The sequence below is a fragment of the Sminthopsis crassicaudata genome, chromosome 1 (genome assembly GCF_048593235.1).
Source record: "Sminthopsis crassicaudata isolate SCR6 chromosome 1, ASM4859323v1, whole genome shotgun sequence".
In the NCBI taxonomy this organism is placed as follows: Eukaryota; Metazoa; Chordata; class Mammalia; order Dasyuromorphia; family Dasyuridae; genus Sminthopsis; species Sminthopsis crassicaudata.
In genome coordinates this window covers 41,635,529-41,655,736 of record NC_133617.1, presented here as the reverse complement: position 1 = coordinate 41,655,736, position 20,208 = coordinate 41,635,529, and the positions used below count along the sequence as shown (strand labels likewise).

The 20,208-nt window shown below is 35.5% G+C and overlaps 1 protein-coding gene across 3 annotated transcripts in view; it reads left to right on the top strand.

The window, feature by feature from the left end:
* The window catches only part of STX2 (syntaxin 2), a 51,030-nt gene extending 31,587 nt beyond the window's left edge, over window positions 1-19,443 (top strand). The window contains exons 5-11 of one of the 3 annotated variants that reach the window (XM_074299674.1): window positions 5,673-5,746; window positions 6,333-6,441; window positions 6,700-6,773; window positions 6,883-7,020; window positions 8,812-8,922; window positions 12,473-12,600; window positions 17,191-19,443. In XM_074299674.1, the coding sequence (XP_074155775.1) occupies window positions 5,673-5,746; window positions 6,333-6,441; window positions 6,700-6,773; window positions 6,883-7,020; window positions 8,812-8,922; window positions 12,473-12,553 (587 nt within the window). In that variant the 3' untranslated portion in view covers window positions 12,554-12,600; window positions 17,191-19,443. Of the gene's footprint in view, window positions 1-5,672; window positions 5,747-6,332; window positions 6,442-6,699; window positions 6,774-6,882; window positions 7,021-8,249; window positions 8,278-8,811; window positions 8,923-12,472; window positions 12,601-17,190 lie in introns of those variants that run through there. The other 2 variants (XM_074299675.1, XM_074299676.1) reach the window with 2 other exon arrangements.
* Window positions 19,444-20,208: the final 765 nt, after the last annotated feature.

Sequence of the window (20,208 nt, the reverse complement as noted above, 5' to 3'; positions counted from 1 at the left end):
GAACTGAACATGAAGAATTAAATGTCATTGAAGATTAAAAATTTTTTTTACTACTTTATAGCGTTTTATTTTTTCCAATTATTACATGTAAAAGTAGTTTTTAATATTCACTTTTATAAGATTTTTGAGTTCCAGTTTTTTTCCTCCACTTCTCCCTTCCTCCCTAAGATAGGCAAGCAATATGGTACATGTACATGTACATATGTACATATACAATCATATTAAACATTGTCACATTATCTTGTGAAAGAAGAATAGAAACAAAAGAGGCAAACCATGAGAAAGAAAAATAAAAGTGGAAATAATGTGCTTCAATCTGCATTAAGACTCCATAGTAATTTCTCTGAATGTGGATAGCATTTTCCATCATGAATCTTAAATTGTCTTGGATCATTCTGTTGCTGAGAAGAGTTAAGTCTATCAACATTGATTGCCATACAGTGTTGCTATTACTATGTACCATGTTCTCCTGGTTCTGCTCATTTGTCTAACCATCTCTGTAGTCTTTCCATGTTTTTCTGAAATTCTCTTGCTCATCATTTCTTACAGTACAGTAGTGCTGTATTTATCACAATCATGTACCACAACTTGTTCAGCCATTCCATAATTGATGCATATCACTTCAGTTTTCAGTTTTTTCCACCACAAAAACTGCTATAAATATTTTTGTACATGTAGGTCCTTTTATATTTTTTATGATCTCTTTGTAATATTGTTGGATCAAAGGGTATGTAGTTTTATAGTCCTTTGGTCAAATTGCTCTCCAGAATGGTTGGATCAGTTCACAACTCTACTAACAGTGTATTAGTGTACCAACTTTCCCACATCTTCTCCAACATTTATAATTTTCCTTTCCTGTCCTGTTAGTTTTTCTGATAGGTGTGAGGGGAGGATACCTACTTCAGACTTGTTTTAATTTACATTTTTCTAATCAATAGTGAATTAGAGCTGTTTTTTCAAATTACTACTATAGCTTTTGCTTTTTCATCTGAAAACAGCCTGTTTATATCCTTTGATCATTTATCAATTAGGGAATGACTTATATTCTTATAAATTTGGCTCAGTTCTCTATATAGTTTAAAAATTAGACCTTTATCAGAAACACTGACTGTAAAAATTGCTTCCCCACTTTCTATTCTTTTTTTCTGCTTTCCTTCAAATCGTGGCTGCATTGGCTTTCTTTGTGCAAATCTTTTTCATTTAATGTAATCAAAATTATCCATTTTGCATTTTATAATACTCTGTTTTTTGTTTGGTCTTAAATTCTTCCCTTGTCCATAAACAGGTAAACTACTCATTCCTCTTCTGATTAATATTATTGATTCTTATCATTTGTCAGTAGTACCTTTTGTTAAAAAAGATCACAAGTTATATTACCTTGAGCCCTTGATTATGTACTAATATTTCATAGTCTCATTTTAGTTTCTTTTACTATTTTTACTAAATTTTTGTTATTTCAAGCTCAACATAATTTGTGTTTCTGTATGTGCATATGTATACATATATGCATACATATATATTATATATAATCAGTGGCCCTTTTAAAAATATTTCATTTTTTTTCCTCAATTACATGTAAAAACAATTTTGAACATATTTTTTTTAAACTTTGAATTCCAAATTCTTTCCTTCTCTCCCCCCCCAAAATGGCAAGCAGTATGATACAATTTGATGCATACATGTGCAGATATGCAAAACATATTTTCATTAGTCATCTTGTGAAAGAAAATAGACGCCAAAAAACTCCTCCAAAAAGAAGAAATTTTAGAAGTATGGTTTGAACTGCATTCAGACTTTTATCAGTTTTTTCTCTGGAGATGGAGAATATTTTTTCATTATAAATTCTTTGGAATTGTTTGGAATCACTATTGCTGAGAACAGTTAAGTCGTTGATAGCTGATCACTGTACAGTAATATTTTCCTGGTTCTGCTCACATCACAGCATCACTTCATGTTAGTTCTTTCCAGGTTATTCCGAGTACATCCAGCTCATTATTTCTTATAGTATTTCATTGCAATTATTGATGACTTATTATAATTCATGACTTATTCAGCCTTTCTCCAGTTTATGGGCGTATCTTCATTTTATTATTCTTTGCTATAAAAGAGCTCCTATATTTTTAAACACATGAATTCTTTTCTTTAGTCTTTGATCACTTTGGGATATAGACCTAGTAGAGATATGGTAGGATCAAAGGGTGTACACAGTTGTAGTTCCAAAATTTGGGTGTAGTTCCAAATTGCTCTCCAGTCTTTAGAATGGTTGAATCAATGGTTGAACTCTACTAGCAGACCATTAGTGCCTCAGATTTTCCATATCTCCTCCAAGTTTGTCATTTTCCTTTTCTGTCACATTAGCCAATCTGAAAGGTGTGGGCTGGTATCTCAGAGTTGTTTTAATTTGCATTTCTCTAATCAGTAATAATTTAGAGCATTTTATTTTCATATGATCACATATAGCTTTGATTATTTCATATGAAAACTATCTTTTCATATCCTTTGACCTTTATCAGTTGGGGAATGGCTCTTATTTTTATAAATTTGACTCAGGCTATGTTTTTGAGAAATGAGATTGTAATCAAAGAAATTTGGTATAAAAAGTTCTTCACAGTTATGATTACTGTGTATTGCCCCCCATATTTCCTCCGTTTATCCTGTTCTCTCCTTTTACACTGTCCATACTCAAAAGTGTTTTGCTTCTGACTTTTACCTCCCTCAATCCTTACTCCTTCCCCTTCACCCTTTCTTTTATCCTCTCCATCTCCCACTTTTCTGTAGGGTAAGATAGATTTTTGTATGCTCTTTCTCTCTCTTTTTTTAAAAATTTTTTTATTTTATAATTATAATTTTTTGACAGTATATATATATATATATATATATATATATATATATAATTTTTTTTTATAACATCCCTTGTATTCATTTTTCCAAATTTTCCCCTCCCTCCCTCTACTCCCTCCCCTTGATGACAGGCAATCCCATACATTTTACATGTGTTACAATATAACCTAGATACAATATATGTGTGTAAATACCATTTTCTTGTTGCACGTTGAGTATTGGATTCCGAAGGTGTAAGTAACTTGGGTAGATAGACAGTAGTGCTAACAATTTACATTCACTTCCCAGTGTTCCTTCTTTGGGTGTAGTTGTTTCTGTCCATCATTGATCAACTGGAAGTGAGTTGGATCTTCTTTATGTTGAAGATATCCACTTCCATCAGATTGTATGCTCCTTCTCTTCCCCTTCTACTTTCCTATAGGGTAAAATAGATTTTTATACTCAGTTGATTGCATATGTTATTCCCTCTTTGAGCCAAATCTGATGAGAATAAGGTTTAAGGGCTTTTGTCTATCTTCCTGATCTGTTCCTCTGGTAAAAAAACTTTTTTGTGCCTTTTACATGAGATAATTTACCCCTTTTCCCTTTCCTGATCTCCCAGTGCCTTCATCTTCCTCTGTTTCATCCCTTAATTTTATTTTTTTAAAATATCATCCAGTCATATTCAGTTACCATCTTTGCAGTCTATGTATCTTCACTCTAACTTTCCTCACAATTAAAAAGTTCTTATAGTAATGTAAACAGTTTAACCTTGTTGAATCTCTTTTGTTTTTTCTTTCCTGTTTACCTTTGTATGCTTTCTTTGAATTTTGTATTTGAAAGTCATTTTTTTTTATTCAGCTCTGGTCTTTTTGGAATCCTTGAAAGTTCTGTATTTCATTGAACAGTCATTTATTCCTCCTGAAGGATTATATTTAGTTTTGCTGGATAAAGTGATTCTTGATTTCAATCTTAGCTCCTTTGCCTTCTGAGAATCATATTTCAAGCCCTCCAGTCCTTTAGTGCAAAAGCTTCTAAACGTTTTATTTTGACTGTGATTTTATGATATTTGAATTGTTTGTTTCTGGCTGGTTGCAATATTTTCTCCTTGACAAGCAGCTCTGGAATTTGGTTGTAATATTCTTGGGAGTTTTCATTTTGGGATCTTTTTCAGAAGGTGATGGGTAAAATGTTTCCATTTCTATTTTATCTTCTAGTTCTAGAATATCAGGGCAGTTTTCCTTGATAATCTTGAAACATGATATTTAAACTGTCTCTTAGGTCATGGCTTTTAGGTAGTCCAATAATTCTTAAATTATCTCTCCTGTATCTACTTTCCAGGTTAGTTATTTTTCCAGTGAGATATTCCACAGTTTATTCTGCCTTTTCACTTTTTAAATTTTGTGTTATTGTTTTTTGATATCTCATGATATCCTTAGCTTCTCCTTGCCCAATTACAATTTTTAAGGAGTTATTTACTTCAGTGAGCTTTTGCAAATCCTTTTCCATTTGGCCAGTTCTGCCTTTTTTAGGTAATTCTTTTAAGTAGACTTTTATGTCCCTTTTATCATTTTGCCTATTCTATTTTTTAAGGTGTTATTTTCTTCAGCTTTTTTTGTATTTCCTTTATCAAGCTTGTTTAATTTTTTTGTGTGTGATTTTCTTGTATCACTCTTAATTTCTTTCCCCAATTTTCCTCAGTCTTTCTTATTTGAGTTTTAAAATTCTTTTTGAGCTCTTCTAGGAATTCTTTTTGAGCCTGATACCAATTCACATTTGTTATTGAGGTTTAGGATATAGCCTTTTAAACTTGTTTTCTATATCTGACTTTGTGCTTTGATCTTCGCTGTCACCATAGTAAGTTTCTGTGGTTATATGGTTTTTTTTGTTGTTGTTGTTTATTTTTCCATTCCAACTTTTAACTTTATGTTAAAGTTAGGTTCTGCTCTTGAGGTGGATCGGGCAGTGTTGGTTTTTTATATAGCTGTTTTTGGAGTCAGTTTTGAAGGCCTGTAGTTTTCAGTTCTTCCATGGTAGTATAATCTAAGAAGTATGTTGACTCCTCTGGCTGTGCTATGCTCCAGGAGGGATTACAAGAGCTCTTTCCCACTGTGGAGCTCTACTGCATTAATGCTCCCCCTCCCCCACAGCCAGAACTGTAAACTAGATGCATGGATAGGCAGGAAGGAAGCTCCTGTTGTCCAGCCCCCTTACTGCCATGGAACGGCTACTGCTGATGATTCATTTGCCTCCCCCCAGGCCTGAACTGGCAGGGGCCATTCTCACTCGGGTGATCTTTTCTGCCAGTTTCTCAGTTGTCATGGCTTGAGAAATTGTTTCGCCCTGTACTTTTGAGGATTCTGCTGCTCCTGATTTTTTTTTTTTTTTTTAGGAATTATCTTAAATTTTTTTAGAGTAGAATTTGGGAGAGCTTTGGCAAGTCCCTCCCATTTCTCCATTATCTTGGTTCCGCCATTCCAGTATTTTTTTTTTTTTTTTGAAGAAAAAAAACTAAATCTATACTGGATATTTTAAAAGCAATGGCACAATCTGACTTCATTTTTATGATGTATTCAACTTTGGAAGCAGTGTTTTTTTGAGGGGTTTGATTTCTGTATATGAGTCTAGATGGAGATACCTTTGTGACTATGGAAAAAAACCCAAAGTCTCTCTATGCTAAAATTTTCAATTTAATTAAGCATAATCTCTTAACTGATTTATTTTAAATCTCTCTTCAGTAATTTATCAATTTAGTTCTATTTGGGGGAGGAGATAAGAAATAAGTGAATTCCATGCAAGAAAGCAAGCAACCTGAGGTCAGCATTCAGTGATTCATTTCTGCTTGTTCATAGCTATTGAACAAAGTGTTGATCAAGATGAGACTGTCAATCGAACGTCAGTGGATCTTCGGATACGAAAAACACAGGTTTGATCATTAGCTTCATTTGACTAAAATAAAAGCTCAGAGATCATTCCTTCAGATGCATGTTTGTCTTAACCCAATCTCTGTTTTCAAAGGAGGGGCTATAATATGCATAGAATAATTAAATTAGCCAGTTAAATTTCCAGTCTCTGGAAAGGGCAGATAGGTGGGGCTGTGGAAAGAGCACTGGGGCCTGGAGGCAGGAAGATCTGAGTTCATAGCTGTCTTCAGATATTACTAACTGACCCTGGGTAAGTCACTTAATCCTAATGTCCTTGTCTATAAAATGAGTTGGAGAAGGAAATGGCAAACCCTCTAGCATCTTTGCCAAGAAAACCCCAAATAGGGTCCCATAGAGTGTCTTAACATGACTGAAAAACAACCACATTACAAGAAGTATTTAGCACTCTTGAGGTTCTACCACTGAATATGACTAATAATGTTGGAATTTAAATAAATATTCTTAAAATATATATATATATATTTTTTTTTCCATATGGAGGAATGGTGTAATAGGTTGATTTGCTGAAATTCATTTTCTTCGTGGGGAAGAAAAGGTAATATTTTATCAATTTTATCCCTGTTATAGCATTCTGTACTGTCTCGGAAATTTGTGGAAGTTATGACAGAATATAATGAAACACAGACCTTTTTTCGGGAACGAAGCAAAGGACGGATTCAGCGTCAACTAGAAATAAGTGAGCAAATAGCATTGTTATCTTGGCTGAAATCTCATCAGTTGTGTGACCGTGAAGAAATGTCTTAACCACTGAGCTTTGGGTTGTTTATTTGTAAAATTGGAATAATATTATTTATACTATCTACCTTATAAGATTGTTGTGGGGAAAGTCATTTATAAGCATGAATCATTATTATTGTTAGTGGTGAGAAATGTGTCATTTTTGAAATGCAACACAGTAATTGAAATGCTTCAAATTATGTTAATATTTTCTTAGCTGGAAGAACTACCACTGATGAGGAACTAGAAGAAATGTTGGAAAGTGGGAATCCTTCTATTTTCACTTCAGATGTAAGCATACAAATGTCACTAGGATTGGATATGCATTTTATTTTTTAAAAAATATTGCAAACCAACCATATGTTCATTAGCATTTCTTTCTTGTTTCTCCATTCCAAAGATTATATCAGATTCTCAAATTACTAGGCAAGCTCTCAATGAAATTGAGTCACGTCACAAAGATATTATGAAATTGGAGTCCAGTATACGAGAGCTACACGAAATGTTTATGGATATGGCTATGTTTGTTGAGACTCAGGTAACTAAATTGATTTGAATTAATTTCTTTAAAAGGAAATCTTCTTTAGGGTTTTATGTTTGGTCAAATAAGAGCTTCTAGTATGCCTCCGTTTTTTTTGTTCTGTTAAAATAAGAGGAAGCTTCCCATCACTGGTCAAGCAGAGGCTGGATCTCCACTTGTCCAGGGGTTCTGAGGAAGGGCCTCTTATTCTTGTGTGGGTGTGTGACTTCTGAGGTCTCTTCCAAGATGGAGATTTTGTAAATCGTATTTCAGTTTCTCTAAGTGGTTAAATATAAAGTGTAACGTGATTTGTGTGGCTCTGAAGAGATTCTGCTCTTCATTTTTGTTACATGATTGGAGGATCTTGATTTAGTTCAATGGGGATGCATTGGGTCCAATAAAGATGAATACCCCTTTGTCTCTTCCACTCCCCCCTAAATACAGTAGACATATTTCCTCATAAATGGATTCTTACTGAAACCTGTTTCTTTTGGCAAAATTTAACTCAGTTCTATTTTGTGCTCTTTTGGAATAGCTATTTAGGATTAAAAGTACATAGTCAGTGAGGCAATCATATCTTCACTCTGAGATAGTTCTCATCTGAGTTTTTATGCTTTTAGTCAGTGCTTTTAGTTCCGTATATGTGTCTGGCAATTTGTGGGGCAGGGGATTTACGAAAAGGGTTTATTTCATACAAATTTCAGCGACCTTTTCAATATGACATCTTTATTTTAAATAACAGATCATAAAAGTTGATTGAACAAAATTGATTTATGTTAGAAGCATTTTAGAAGGTAACATCTATTAGATGTGTGTGCATGTTTTGGGGAGGGATTATTTCACTTCCCTCCTTCCTATTTGGTGTAGTGTCCTTTGCCATTAATTTTACCAAAAATGGATGGGTTAGCAGACACAACTACTCATTTCCCAATTTCTGAATTATCCCAAAGGAAACAAATTAACTAGGTGAGAATTATTAGAGCATACTTGTAGTCTGTTGAGTTATCCTTTTATCATATAAATTCTGCAGAAAGTAATTCTTTAATTGGACTTCATTAAAAGAATTTTAGTACTTTACATATTTGTCTTGTCAGTTACCATTAGAAATTGTTAGTATGTTTTATCTTACACAAACACACATGGGGAGAGTAATCTAGTTCAGACTGTGTTGGGAAATTTAAATCTGTCTGTGAATGAATGAGTTACTTGTGCATCATTCTTCAATGCTTTGCTATTTACTGCTGCAGATTATGTCTGCGAATGGACAGAAACCAGGTAATGCATTTTCTCCCCTAACATTTCACCATATTTCTTGTTTAAAAGTTTGTTCATTAATTCAGCTGATTTAGCTATGTTTATTAAATAAACATTTTTAAAAGTACATAGTGAAAATTTTACATCCATTTAAAAAAATGTCATTTTCTGTGTGCATATATATACATATATGTTTGTGCATGTAGTAAAAAAATATTTAACCCAAAGCAAGCTTCCTTTCCATTTTCATGCTCATCCTTAATTTTTTTTCTTACATTTTCATGTTTAGAAAAACTCATATGCCTTTAATTATCAACATCGAAACCTTATCTATTTTAACTTTAATTTAAAAAATTGGAATGGACTTTTCAATCATTGTTTTTGGCCAAGAATAGAATAGATTTTTTCTTCTTCCTTCCTAAGTTAATGAAAACTTGCAGACATCCCTTCTGTAAGATGCATTCTAATCTCAAAATCATTGTTGATGTGATATGGCTGCTCTTGGATATACATCTGATAATTCATTTCTTCTAAAATTAAAATTTTTATTTTTAGGGTGAAATGATCAACAACATAGAAAAGAATGTGATGAATGCTTCAGACTACGTAGAGCATGCTAAAGAAGAAACTAAAAAAGCTGTTAAGTACCAGAGCAAAGCGAGAAGGGTAAGCTTTAAGCTTTTATAGAGCTGCTAAAAATGAACAATTAATAATATGCTTCAGATTGGTCTGTGATCACAGCACATGGAGGCCATTTTGCTAGAAAGTTTATTGAATAAATAAAGCTGGGTGCCTATTCTATTTGAGAATAAAATCTAATACATTATTGAATATGTTTATATTATTTTAGTTAAGAAGCATTCTCCTTTTACACATTTTTTTTACATTTACATTACCATTACATTATATATTATTTACACATTTTTTCATTACCCAAAATAAGTGCCGACCTTTTACAACTAAACATAAGAAATGTTTCCCTTCTCACATGCTAGACTGAAGCAACTTTATTTGTTTTAAAGTAGAAAAAGTTTTTTATATTTATGTCAATCTTTGTAAGACTGGCACAAAATAATATAGTATCAGATCAGAATAAAACATTTCCTTTAAAATATTTTCTCATTATTTTTTTTTTAATAAATAGTTTATTATTATCTTTATTTGATTGCTGTTCCCTTGATTTCTAGATTTTGCCTTAGGGAACTTAGGTAGTTAACACAGCTTCTACTCAAGAAGTTTCTGTATTGCTGAAAGTCGCCTTAATTTTGTTATTAGGAAGCCTTAAGGGGCCCATTCAGTTTTTTTTTTCTTAAAAGAGCAATGTAGCAAATGAACCACTAGGCTAAAGTATTTTTAATTTCTTGTCATTGGATTTACAATTGGACACTTGTTATGTAACATTATCTCTATGAAATAGAAGAATGCAGTAGTGCTGATGATCTAAGGTATTTTACAATAACGCAAAATGACATTTCACCATGGAAGACATGTTTATCTTCTTACTGGAATGTGGATATGTTCGGGAAATCAAAGCACTGCAAAGAAATCTTTATTGTTCAACGAGATGATTCATCCCATTTCCAATGGTTTTGTGATGGAGAGAGCCATCTGCATGCACCCAGAGAGAGGACTGTGGAGACTGAGTGTGATCACAACATAATATTTTCACCTTTTTTTGTTTTTGTTTGCTTGCTTGTTTTTTTTTCCTCATCTTTTCCCTTTTGATCTGATTTTTGCTGTGCAGCATGATCATTGTGGAAATATGTCTAGAAGAATTGCACATGCTTTAATTTATGTTGGATTGCTTGCAGTCTAGGGAAGGGGGAAAGGGGAAGAGGGAGGAAGGGAGCAAAGTTTGGAACACAGGGTTTTGCAAGGGCAAATGTTGAAGATTATCTTTGCATGTATTTTGAAAAATAAAAAGTTATAAAAATCAAAAGTATTACAAGAAATTATTATTGTTAAATAGTGAAGAACTGACTGAGAAATTGGAAAGCCATCCATATTCTCCATGCTATTTACCTGTTTAACTCCTTGCTCCCAAGTGACGCTGGAGACTCTTGAGGAGAGTCGTTCTCAGAGTACCATCTGAGTACCTTCATTGCCCATTAGCCCACACTTGGAAGGGGGTAACTTTGGATGAAAATGTCTTTCTTAGTGGTATATTCCCCTGTTAGTTTAGTGGTAGTATCAGAGTGTGAATAGACAGAAATAGTGATATTGTCTCCAGATACTTAAGCAGAGAAGTCAGTAGTTCTACAAAGAAGCTAAAAGTAAGAAATGCTAATAATTGGTGATTGAGTTTGTATTGATGTTGAAAGTAAAATTCAAGGGGCAGCCAGGTGGCGCAGTGGATAGAACACTAGCCCTGAAATTAGGAGGACCTAAGTTCAACTCTGGCCTCAGACACTTACTTAACCTTTACTGGCTGTGTGACTCTGGGCAAGTCACTTAATCCCAATTGCCTCAGGAAAAAAAAAAAAATTAAGTAAAATCTAAGCCCTTCAACTTTATCCTGGTTTTATCTTCCCTTCCTATCAGGCTGTGAGAAGAAAATCTAAGGGATTCTTTAGTTAGAAAAGGGGGTAGCAAGTTAATAGTTGCAAACAGCCCTTAATTCTTTGACCCGATTTAGATAGAGCACATTGACTGCCTTTTATTTTTTAACTAGGTAGACACAAAGTTAATCATTTGGATCTCTAATCCTGCAGGGTGGAAAGGAGCCAGGGCCTGGGCTGCCTATTCTTGTGCACCGATTCCGTGACTGCTGAGAGGGTCAGACTTGTTGGCTAAAGCTTAGATCTCTTGACAGTTTTCCCCTTAGCTTTTTAACTTCACAGTTCCTGTTCCTGAAGTTGGGTGCTGGGTTCCCGGGCATCCTGTTTATATTGCCACATTGCTGCTGGAATTTCAGTGGCGTTTTGTGTGGCCTGTGCTTTACCAGAGAGCATTATGGGTCACAGGCTCAATGAGACCTGGTAGGTGGCACTGAGGTGTAGAGCCATTGTACACAGATGCGCTCTCTAAATTTAGGAAGTTAGAGACATTAAAAGAGGTCAATGCGTTGTTCCACAAAGCTCAGGTGCTGAAGTCTGCCGCTGGTCAGTCCAATGTTCTTGGCCAGAAGGACCCAGCCCACCAAATGTGTGAGGTGCAGGCCCCTTCCCTAAGAGCTTGCTTTTGTTTGGGACAAAAAGACCTACCTAAATTGGCTACTACAGAAATCACTCATAGAAAGCAGAATTATTTATTAGAATCTCGAGAAGCGGACTCCATCCTGATCTGTGAGCCCAATTTCACAGCAGGATAGGGCCAGAGCCTTGAAAATGCTCACAGCTTTTATACATTTCAGATAAAGAACTTCCAAAATCCCGCCCTCTATATGTTGTGATTGGTCAGATAAGTCTACTGTTCCCCTAGTTGGTCAGTGGAATGTAGTAGACAAGGTGATATACAGCTTCTTCAGCCACGCAATCCCTTCAATGGACAATGGAATGTAGTCCAGGCCTTATCTAAAATCACGTGACTCCGGAGAAGCCAAAATTGAGGCCGAGAGGCTTGATCTACTTTAGCTAACAGTCCCTGATCAATATGTGCTGTAAGTTCTTCACCTTTTCCCACACACCTTTTTGTTGAGTTCTTCACAAGTTTAAGGCCTGAGTTGTGATAGGCAAGTGTTACGGATTTTGTAGGTGCTTTATTTACCATATTGAACGGACAGAGCAAGTTATCAGCCCAGCAGTTATTTATGCGGTTCCCTTTATCAGCAATAACACAAGATTGCTATCTGTGCCCTGTGTCATGTGTCAGTGCCAGCTCTGGGTCTGCACTCAATGTGGGCCCTTCTTGGATGTCCCCTTTAAGAACTTAGAGTCACTGTCAAGTTACCATGAGCTATTAAAGGCCTTTCAGATATTTATCAAGTGTACAGGCTGGATCTCAGGACAATAGGGATTCAGCAAAACAAAAATGAGAACTTTACTCATTGTGATGGTCAGAGCTAATGTATTCATACTTGTAGGGCAGTTTCAGTTCCTAATGGTCTCACTGGAGCAAGTTAAGGGTAACTTTGTTTTTTCTAATTGAGAATTAGGTCAAACAGGATTAAGGAGGGAGTCATTTGTAGAATTTGAATTGACTTGTGTTGTGCTGAAGGGGTCTTAATCCTGAGGCTGAAAATAAATTGTGACATAACCAGCTTACTTTTCTTTGACAGAAAAAGTGGATAATTGTCGTTGTCTCCCTGGTTGTGGCTGCCCTGCTTGCCCTAATTATTGGTTTATCAGTTGGCAAATGATGATGTGTGGATAACTGCAGCATGCTTGCCTCTTTGCCATTGTGGCAGTAAGTAACTAATTGACTAACTTTGGTTTTTGTTACTTTTTAACCTTCCTAATTTGCTATAGTAGTGATCATCCCCGATTTAATTGCCCTTTAAAAGTCATGAAAGCCTGGCTAGTGGCTGCCCCCTCACCTACTCCTTTCTAATGCATGGCCCTGTGGGTTATATCATCTGTCTTTCTGAAATCTGTGCCCCAAAGTGTAATGCATTTGGTCTCAGTAATTCACTTCCTAACAAATGTCATTTTATTATATGGAATTTTTTTTAAAGGGGGGGTTCTTCTGGAGTTTTGTTTCAGAATCTCTTTCAATATGATAATAATTGCACTCTTACTGAGACTGTTTTTAGGTTTATATGTGAATGTATTTTTCTTATTTTTTTTGTCATACAAGGGTTTCATCATGTCCGACTTTTTGTGACTTCATTTGGGTTTTTCTTGGCAAAGATACTGGACTAGCTTGCCATTTCCTTCTCCAGCTTATTTTATAGACCAGGAACTTGAGGCAAACAGGATGAAGTGGCTTTGTAATACCAGAAAAACTGAGGCGAGAAGAGGTTTTGATTTTTAATGTGAAGCTTAAGCTTTATGACCAAAATGGGAATATGCTTCCAAAGCCTTTGGCAGTGCAGAATTTGTGAGCAGAATATAGAAGTGGAGAAGTCAATTAGCTTTTGCAGCTTCAAAGAGAGAGGAGTTAACTTGGCATTAACAACTTGGGGCTTGTCAGACAGGGGAGGAAGCTAGATAACATAACCTAGTGTCTTTGTCTTTGACAATAATTCTCTTCCCCAGGTAGTTTTTGGATAGGGATGACATCAGAGAGGCAAGTACCTGGAGACTGTTTTTCTTTTCTATCCTTCATTGTGTCATAATGGTATGTGAAGGAGAGTCAGATCCTCAAGATTTAAAAGTTTTCTTTTTAAACTCAATATGCCCAAGTCTAATTGCACAAATGAAAAAGAAGAGGGGATGTATGGGCGGCTATCCAGGGCCCCACCTGGGAAGGGTGGGCTATGGCCAACAACTTGTCCAGAATCACTCAACTAATAAATGTCTGTAGCTGGATTTGAACTCAGGAAGATGAGTCCTAACTTCAGACCTGGCACTCTACCCATTGCACCAGTTAGCTACCTTGTCTCATTATTTACTTGAAAAAAAATCATTTATATTTAAAAAATTAGAAAAATGCAACATTTTATTTAATAGTGGTAAATGAAAATAATGTATTTAAGATATTTTACTAAATTTTCAACATTTTTATTCTAATAGAAGTCAACAATTGCAAGCCAATTTCTAATAAGATTTTACTAACATTGTTAGAATACACTCTTGATACTGAGAATCAGATATTAAGGAAAATTTATTAAAGAAGAATCTTAAGGAATTGTCTTAACGTTTCTGGCCAGAAGCGGGCCCCACTCCTCTTTGGGAAGAGTACAGAAGTGGGGGAACCTTTATACCTGCTAGTTTGGCACAGCCCCTCCCTTCAGAGAACGAATTGGTCTGTTTCTTCCAGGTTACAGCCTTTCTGATACACCTATTACATATTTATCCTTAATATGTATGAAACACGTCCCCCCCTCCCTCCTCCATCATACATCCTATGTTCAACAATGGCGGAAAACTCCTACAGGGCGGGGACGTGCTGTTTAATATTCAATTAGCCTTTTAATCAGGTACAGTAGTGATTTGGTCTAGTCAGGTTGTTGACCCTAATTACTTTGGGTTGGATGGCTATTATCTTAAGTTAGTGGTTTTCTCAAAACCACTGGTTTTGCTGAATCCACCTGGGCCTTCCTAGTCCCCCAATTCCTCCTTTGATCAAGATTTCCCTTGATCACGTAATTGTTCTGTGGAATCTTAAACTTTTTTGACCTTTCACATTCTAAACTTTTTGGTCCACTAGTAGTAGTACTCACTATCCCACACTACCTTGAAGCTTGCAACACTGTGGAAACTCAACTTTTCACCATTTCTTACATCATCTTAATTAAAAAAAAAAAAGAATAATAGAATACAAGGGAAATTTCATTTCATTCTTTCATTTTAGGGCAGTTTTTCTATCATACCATTAGAATAGTTTTTCATGTGAGACTCAAAATAAAATATCTTACTCATAGGGTTTGCCTCTGAAATGGATAATTTTCCTTTCTTAAAATGTGTCCTTAAGTTATATATTCTAAGATGGCAAAACTCTCCTTCTCATTGTTTCAGTAACAGGCCAAGTTCCTGTTTCTAGCGTTGTTGGAATTTGTAAGCAGATTTTTAATGCAGTTATTATCCAGAAATTTTTTTTGACAGTTCAGAAGTTCAGGGACAGGACATCATGGTCAAAGCACAGGTTTCAAGTCCATAGGCTCAGTGATTAAGCTGGATGACCTCTAGTTTTCTCTCCCTCCATTAATCCTATGTTCTATGAACACTTTGGGGAGACAGTTCCATGTTGTAAGGGAATACTTGGTTTTCTCCAAAGAAGTCCTAAAATAGTGGATTACGGAGGAGTTTCTCAGTTTGTTGTCTGTGCCAGCAGTTTTCAACATGTATTTTAGGGACCCTTGTACTCAAAGGCGAGTCTGTGTTTTACTTTCTAAATAGTAAAGGCCCATTGGTATAACTCATATAAATGAAAGCTTTTGGAGGGAGGGAACATCAATAATTTTTAAGAATATGAGGGGTCCTGAAGCTAAGAAAATTGCTGAGCATTGATCTGCATCCATAATTAATTGAATATTATTATATTTTCAGCAAGTATGGAATGGATCCCAAGAATCACATTTGAATAAAACATCTATAATTGGCCAGAATTTATCATTAAAGAAGTTTCACAAATTAAATCCTTAATCCTGGCCAGATAAACAGTTTATCATTAGGGCAAGAAAGCATGGATGTATTGGTGTAATTCCAACAAAAAAACTATTATAAAAGTACATAGTACATGTCTTCTCACATCTGTATGTGAAAAATAGAAGAACTGTTGATACAGAGTTAAATGTCAATCTCTATCTAGATACAAAAGATAAGCCAAAGTATTACTCTTGGAATTGTAAGAAGGGCAGGAGGACAGGATTTTTGTAAGAAGTCTTCACAGTGCCTGACTACAGTTTATAGATTAAAAATTGTTGTTCAGCACAAGACACAATCTACTATCCCTGAATGCTATTGAATAGATTCACAAATCATTCAGAAGAGCAATTCCTGCTTTGGGTAGCCCTTTTCATTCACATGGAGCACCTGTTATAAGCAGAGGATGGTATGCGCTGGAGGAGAGAAAAAAAGAAAAAGAAAATTGATTTCTATCTTAAACCACTGACACTCTTGAAGTGGAGACAAAACTCCACACACATAAACAGTGGAGCACTTAGAAATCACCCAACTGAAGGCCATGCTAGTGGGTATGGGCCTGTGGAAGTAGACAGGATGGGGCTGATCTCGGAGGCTGACTTTCTTCCTGGGTTTGGAAAGAAATGAAAACTGCATTGTTGGAGAGAAGGGAATACATTGTGGTTAACAATGAAAAGCAAAGTTGATCATGCAAAGAAGAGATAGTCAGATGGTGGGGACAGCTCTGGATCTTAATGATGAAGCAACTGGGGAAAATTCTCAGGTGGGAAAAATCAAAGGACTTTTGAGCAACTTGATGTGAGAAGAGGCCCAAGGAGTCACGTGTCAGGCCTTGGGGGTAGGGGTGAGAATGGAGCTGTCCCATTGATGGACATGGCTATTTTCCACCTTGGGCTTGCATTCTGAAGTTTGGGAATTCAATAAACATGTGTAACGTTCTTTCTGGGTGCATGACCCTGAGACAGAAACATGAAGAGGTCTCTACTTTCAAGGAGCATCCGATATTCTAAGAGTGTCTATGCTTTCTAAAGGAAAGGGGAGATTCCCCAGTATAACAGACTTCCCTCCATCCTTTTAGGAAATGCTGACGCCTTTAGCCAAAGAGAGATGGTACATGTTTCCATAGAAAGGAAATCAGTAGTCTCATGCTTGGCACATTGTTCTTAAAAGAAAATGGTTTTACCCTAAAGAAAAACTCATCAGATGTGAACATTTATAACCTAATTCAGCAGTATTTTTAGTCAGATGAAATGGAAACTCATTGAAGGCTTTAAAAAATGTCTTTGTATGCAGGTGGTAGTATTTTCCTGACAATTTCATCATGTTCAGTAGAGAGAACCAACAAACCAACAGAATTCACAGGATGTTGTGCCAGATAAACAAAGGTCATAAACAAAATAGGAGGAAACCAAGCAATTTTTATGTAGTAGAATCTAGAAAAAGCCCATTTTTGTCAGATAGATGCACAAATACAAAGTATGAAGATGAATCAATACAAATGTGATTGGTCATTTTACATTATAATGCATGCATTAAAGTAGCCTAAGATGAAATAGTATCCACATTCCTGAAGTAAAACATTTAAAAAAGATCTGTTTTTGACTTTATTATTTTTCTGTTACTCTTTGTATTCTGCAGTGTTCTAGCCAGATGTTGTCAGAGGGAGTGACGTTTGTAATTTATTTCCTGTTGGTGCGATATATTTTTGATAGTTTGTTCAATTAACTGAGGGTTTTTTTTTCTCTTACAGAAATTGATGTTCATAATTATTTGTGTAATTGTTTTGCTTGTGATCCTTGGAATTATCTTAGCAGCAACATTGTCATAGCAAATGCATCTCAGGAGCTAATTATCTTTGGAGCTTCAGAGAACATCTGCGGTGAAACTCATGCCCCATCTTTTCACGAATGAACCATATACTTTGAGACAAGTGATATTCATGCTGCTGATTTACGATTTGTGACTTTGGGGGAAGACTCCAGAAAGTGATGTCCACAAAATCAACTGGAGGAAACAGGATGGATGTCGCGAGTTAATCACAAATATCCTTTGCTTGTAAATAGCAGACGACAATGGGAAACGTGCTTTAATGGCCTTAAAATGAGGAATGATTGAAGACTTCAATTGTTGACATTTCAGTGTTAAATTAATATGAAATTTAATTAGGAGTACATGCTGTTATGAAGCAGTTGGGTTCCAGCTCTGTGACTTCCTCTCCCCTCACAGCTTGTGTGTGCTCATTAAGAAAAGTTTTTCTACTATGTTTATTCATGGTTATTTCCTGTTGGCAAAATAATTTCTAATTATCCCAACAACCCTTTTGTAAAAATTTTTGACAATTTTAATATATTAATTTAATACATTAATACCTTTCTTTATCCTTTTTTTATATATTAAACATTGCCTTTGTATAAAAGCTTCATTTCATTTTTAATCCATCTTTGTACAGCATCCTTAAGTAAATTTGTTAATAAAGAAAAGTTGCCATCATCATCAAGACAATAGGCCTGAAACACTCAAATGATAATTCAAGTGCCTTCTGTTATTAATGGCAGATTTTTGTTATTAGTGATTTATAAATTAATTTAAACTGATTTTAACGCCCTCTAGAAAAGTCTACATTATTGTATTTAACTCTACTTCTTCCTGTTTTGTTACCCAAGATAATAAATTAGTTACTACCCTGTAATGATAATGGTTTGTTTTCTTTGTTCATTGTTTACATATTTCCCTGGTTTACAAAACTCAGATTGAAATGGAAATGTGGTGAAACAACCAGACAGGGGGCACAAATCTAAGAAACGATTAATTTTTTTTTAAGTCATGCATTCCCAGGGAGGTCATTTCTGTGCTTTTTCGAATCTTAAGGTGCTGGGGACACTTGTGTCTGGTGACCCACAGACCATTAATCCTTTAAAATACCTTGAAGTTTACATGACTCACTGAGGATTTTAAGGCCCAGAGTCTCATTCCTAGTTCTTTTGGAATTTCTCCATATGAAGGACTGCCGGTTCTGCCAAGCAGGTGAGGGATTGTGCCGACTGGACGTGCCTTCCACTAGTTTCATATTCAGAATAAATGTTTCAAACTTTTCCAAAGGAGAGTCAGCCGGCACGGTTGGGCCGAGGAGTGCGGCTGGTGGCCGAGGGTGGAGACGAGCCTTTTCCCTGATGTTTGCTTGAATGTTCATAGAGTTAATTGCATATGTTGGGTATGGAGCCAACCTTCAGGTGGAAGTACAGATGTATAATAGATTCCTATGAAATGGCGAAAGGCAGGTTTTTTCTTTAATACAATTATGAATTTCATTCACATTCCTGAGTATATTCTTAAATCTATCTTTTTCATTCTATAGTACTGCATTTTGTTTGCTTTTTATACATGATTGTATGTTTTGGAATTAATGAGTATCTTTAAACAGACGCATCAAGCAGAATGTTTATTAATCTCACCTAATTTTGCCCTTTGGATACTAAGCTTCTTTAGCTGGAATGCTTGGCATTGAAATTGTTTTTTATGGGCTTTTTGTACATTTATTTTTCAGAATTATGTACAATTGTAGAACTTTGTGATATTGAATAACTAACTGTCTGTGCCTTCGAGTCCCTGTTCTTCTAGGCCTAGTCACATTGGCATTCATAATAATTATTCTGGTGGTGTCTTTCTGACCTCACTTAAAGTGTTGGGTTTTTTAAGTTTTTATGTTTGAATGGATAGAAATGATCTTGATTTATTTTTAGATATTTAAAGCAATCCATAAGTGTTCCATATGAATGTACACAAATCACATTTTCTTATTTGGTATTAGAATATTAGAATACATTTGTAGATTTCTTTGTGACTTTGTAGTTTTCATTGTTCCCTAAATGTTGCATGTTTAAAAAAAAAAAAGTTCATGGAGGGCCACACAGGAAATTTATGCTCACATTCTTATTTCTGGAAAACTATATGATAGAAATATTTTATTGCATCTGCATTAATAAATAGTTCTGTTAAAGAAAAATACTTTTGTCTGTGGCCGTTATTACGTTTCTGGAAATTAATAACAGTGGAGAGAGCTCTAGTTGGGATAGTATCTGCTACCAACAAGCACATGTTATTGCTTTGGCTTTCGTTTCCTTTTTTTGGACAATAAGGGGTTTGGACCAAGTCATATTTTAGGACCCTTCTAGTTAAAAATCTGTGACATTGTAAATTTATATTTTTGTTTTTATTAATTTAAAAATCTAGCCATGGATCTTTAAAATGGCTGTCTTAATATCACAACTGAACTCACTTGGGCTTCCTCCCCAAGGGATAGTTGAGTTACAGAGAATTGGGTCATGAGGTGTCAAGCTTGCAGACCACCCAGCAAGAAGCCACATTAAAATGTAACTAACTGGGAAACATTTGACAAAATACATAAAAACGTACCCCGTAATTCACTGTGGCTTTCTAAGTCAGGATGGGGTTCTTGTGTCTTGTGTTTGGGTTTGACACTATCCCCCCTTCTCTTCCCCATCCCACCTCCCAGGAAACATCTAGGTGAAGCAGGGGCTGGTAGTCTGGACTCAGTGTCACAAAGACCTGAGTTTGAATCCTGCCCCAGGAATTTATTTGCTGTGTGACTCTGGACAGCTCATTTAACCTCTTTAAGCCTCAGTTTACTTCATTTGTGAAGTGGGACAATAACAGCACCTCCCTTACAGGGTTATTGGGAAGATTAAATGAGTTGAGGCCTAAAAAGCGCTTTGTAAATCTGAAAGGATTCTATAAGTGCACGTTCGAC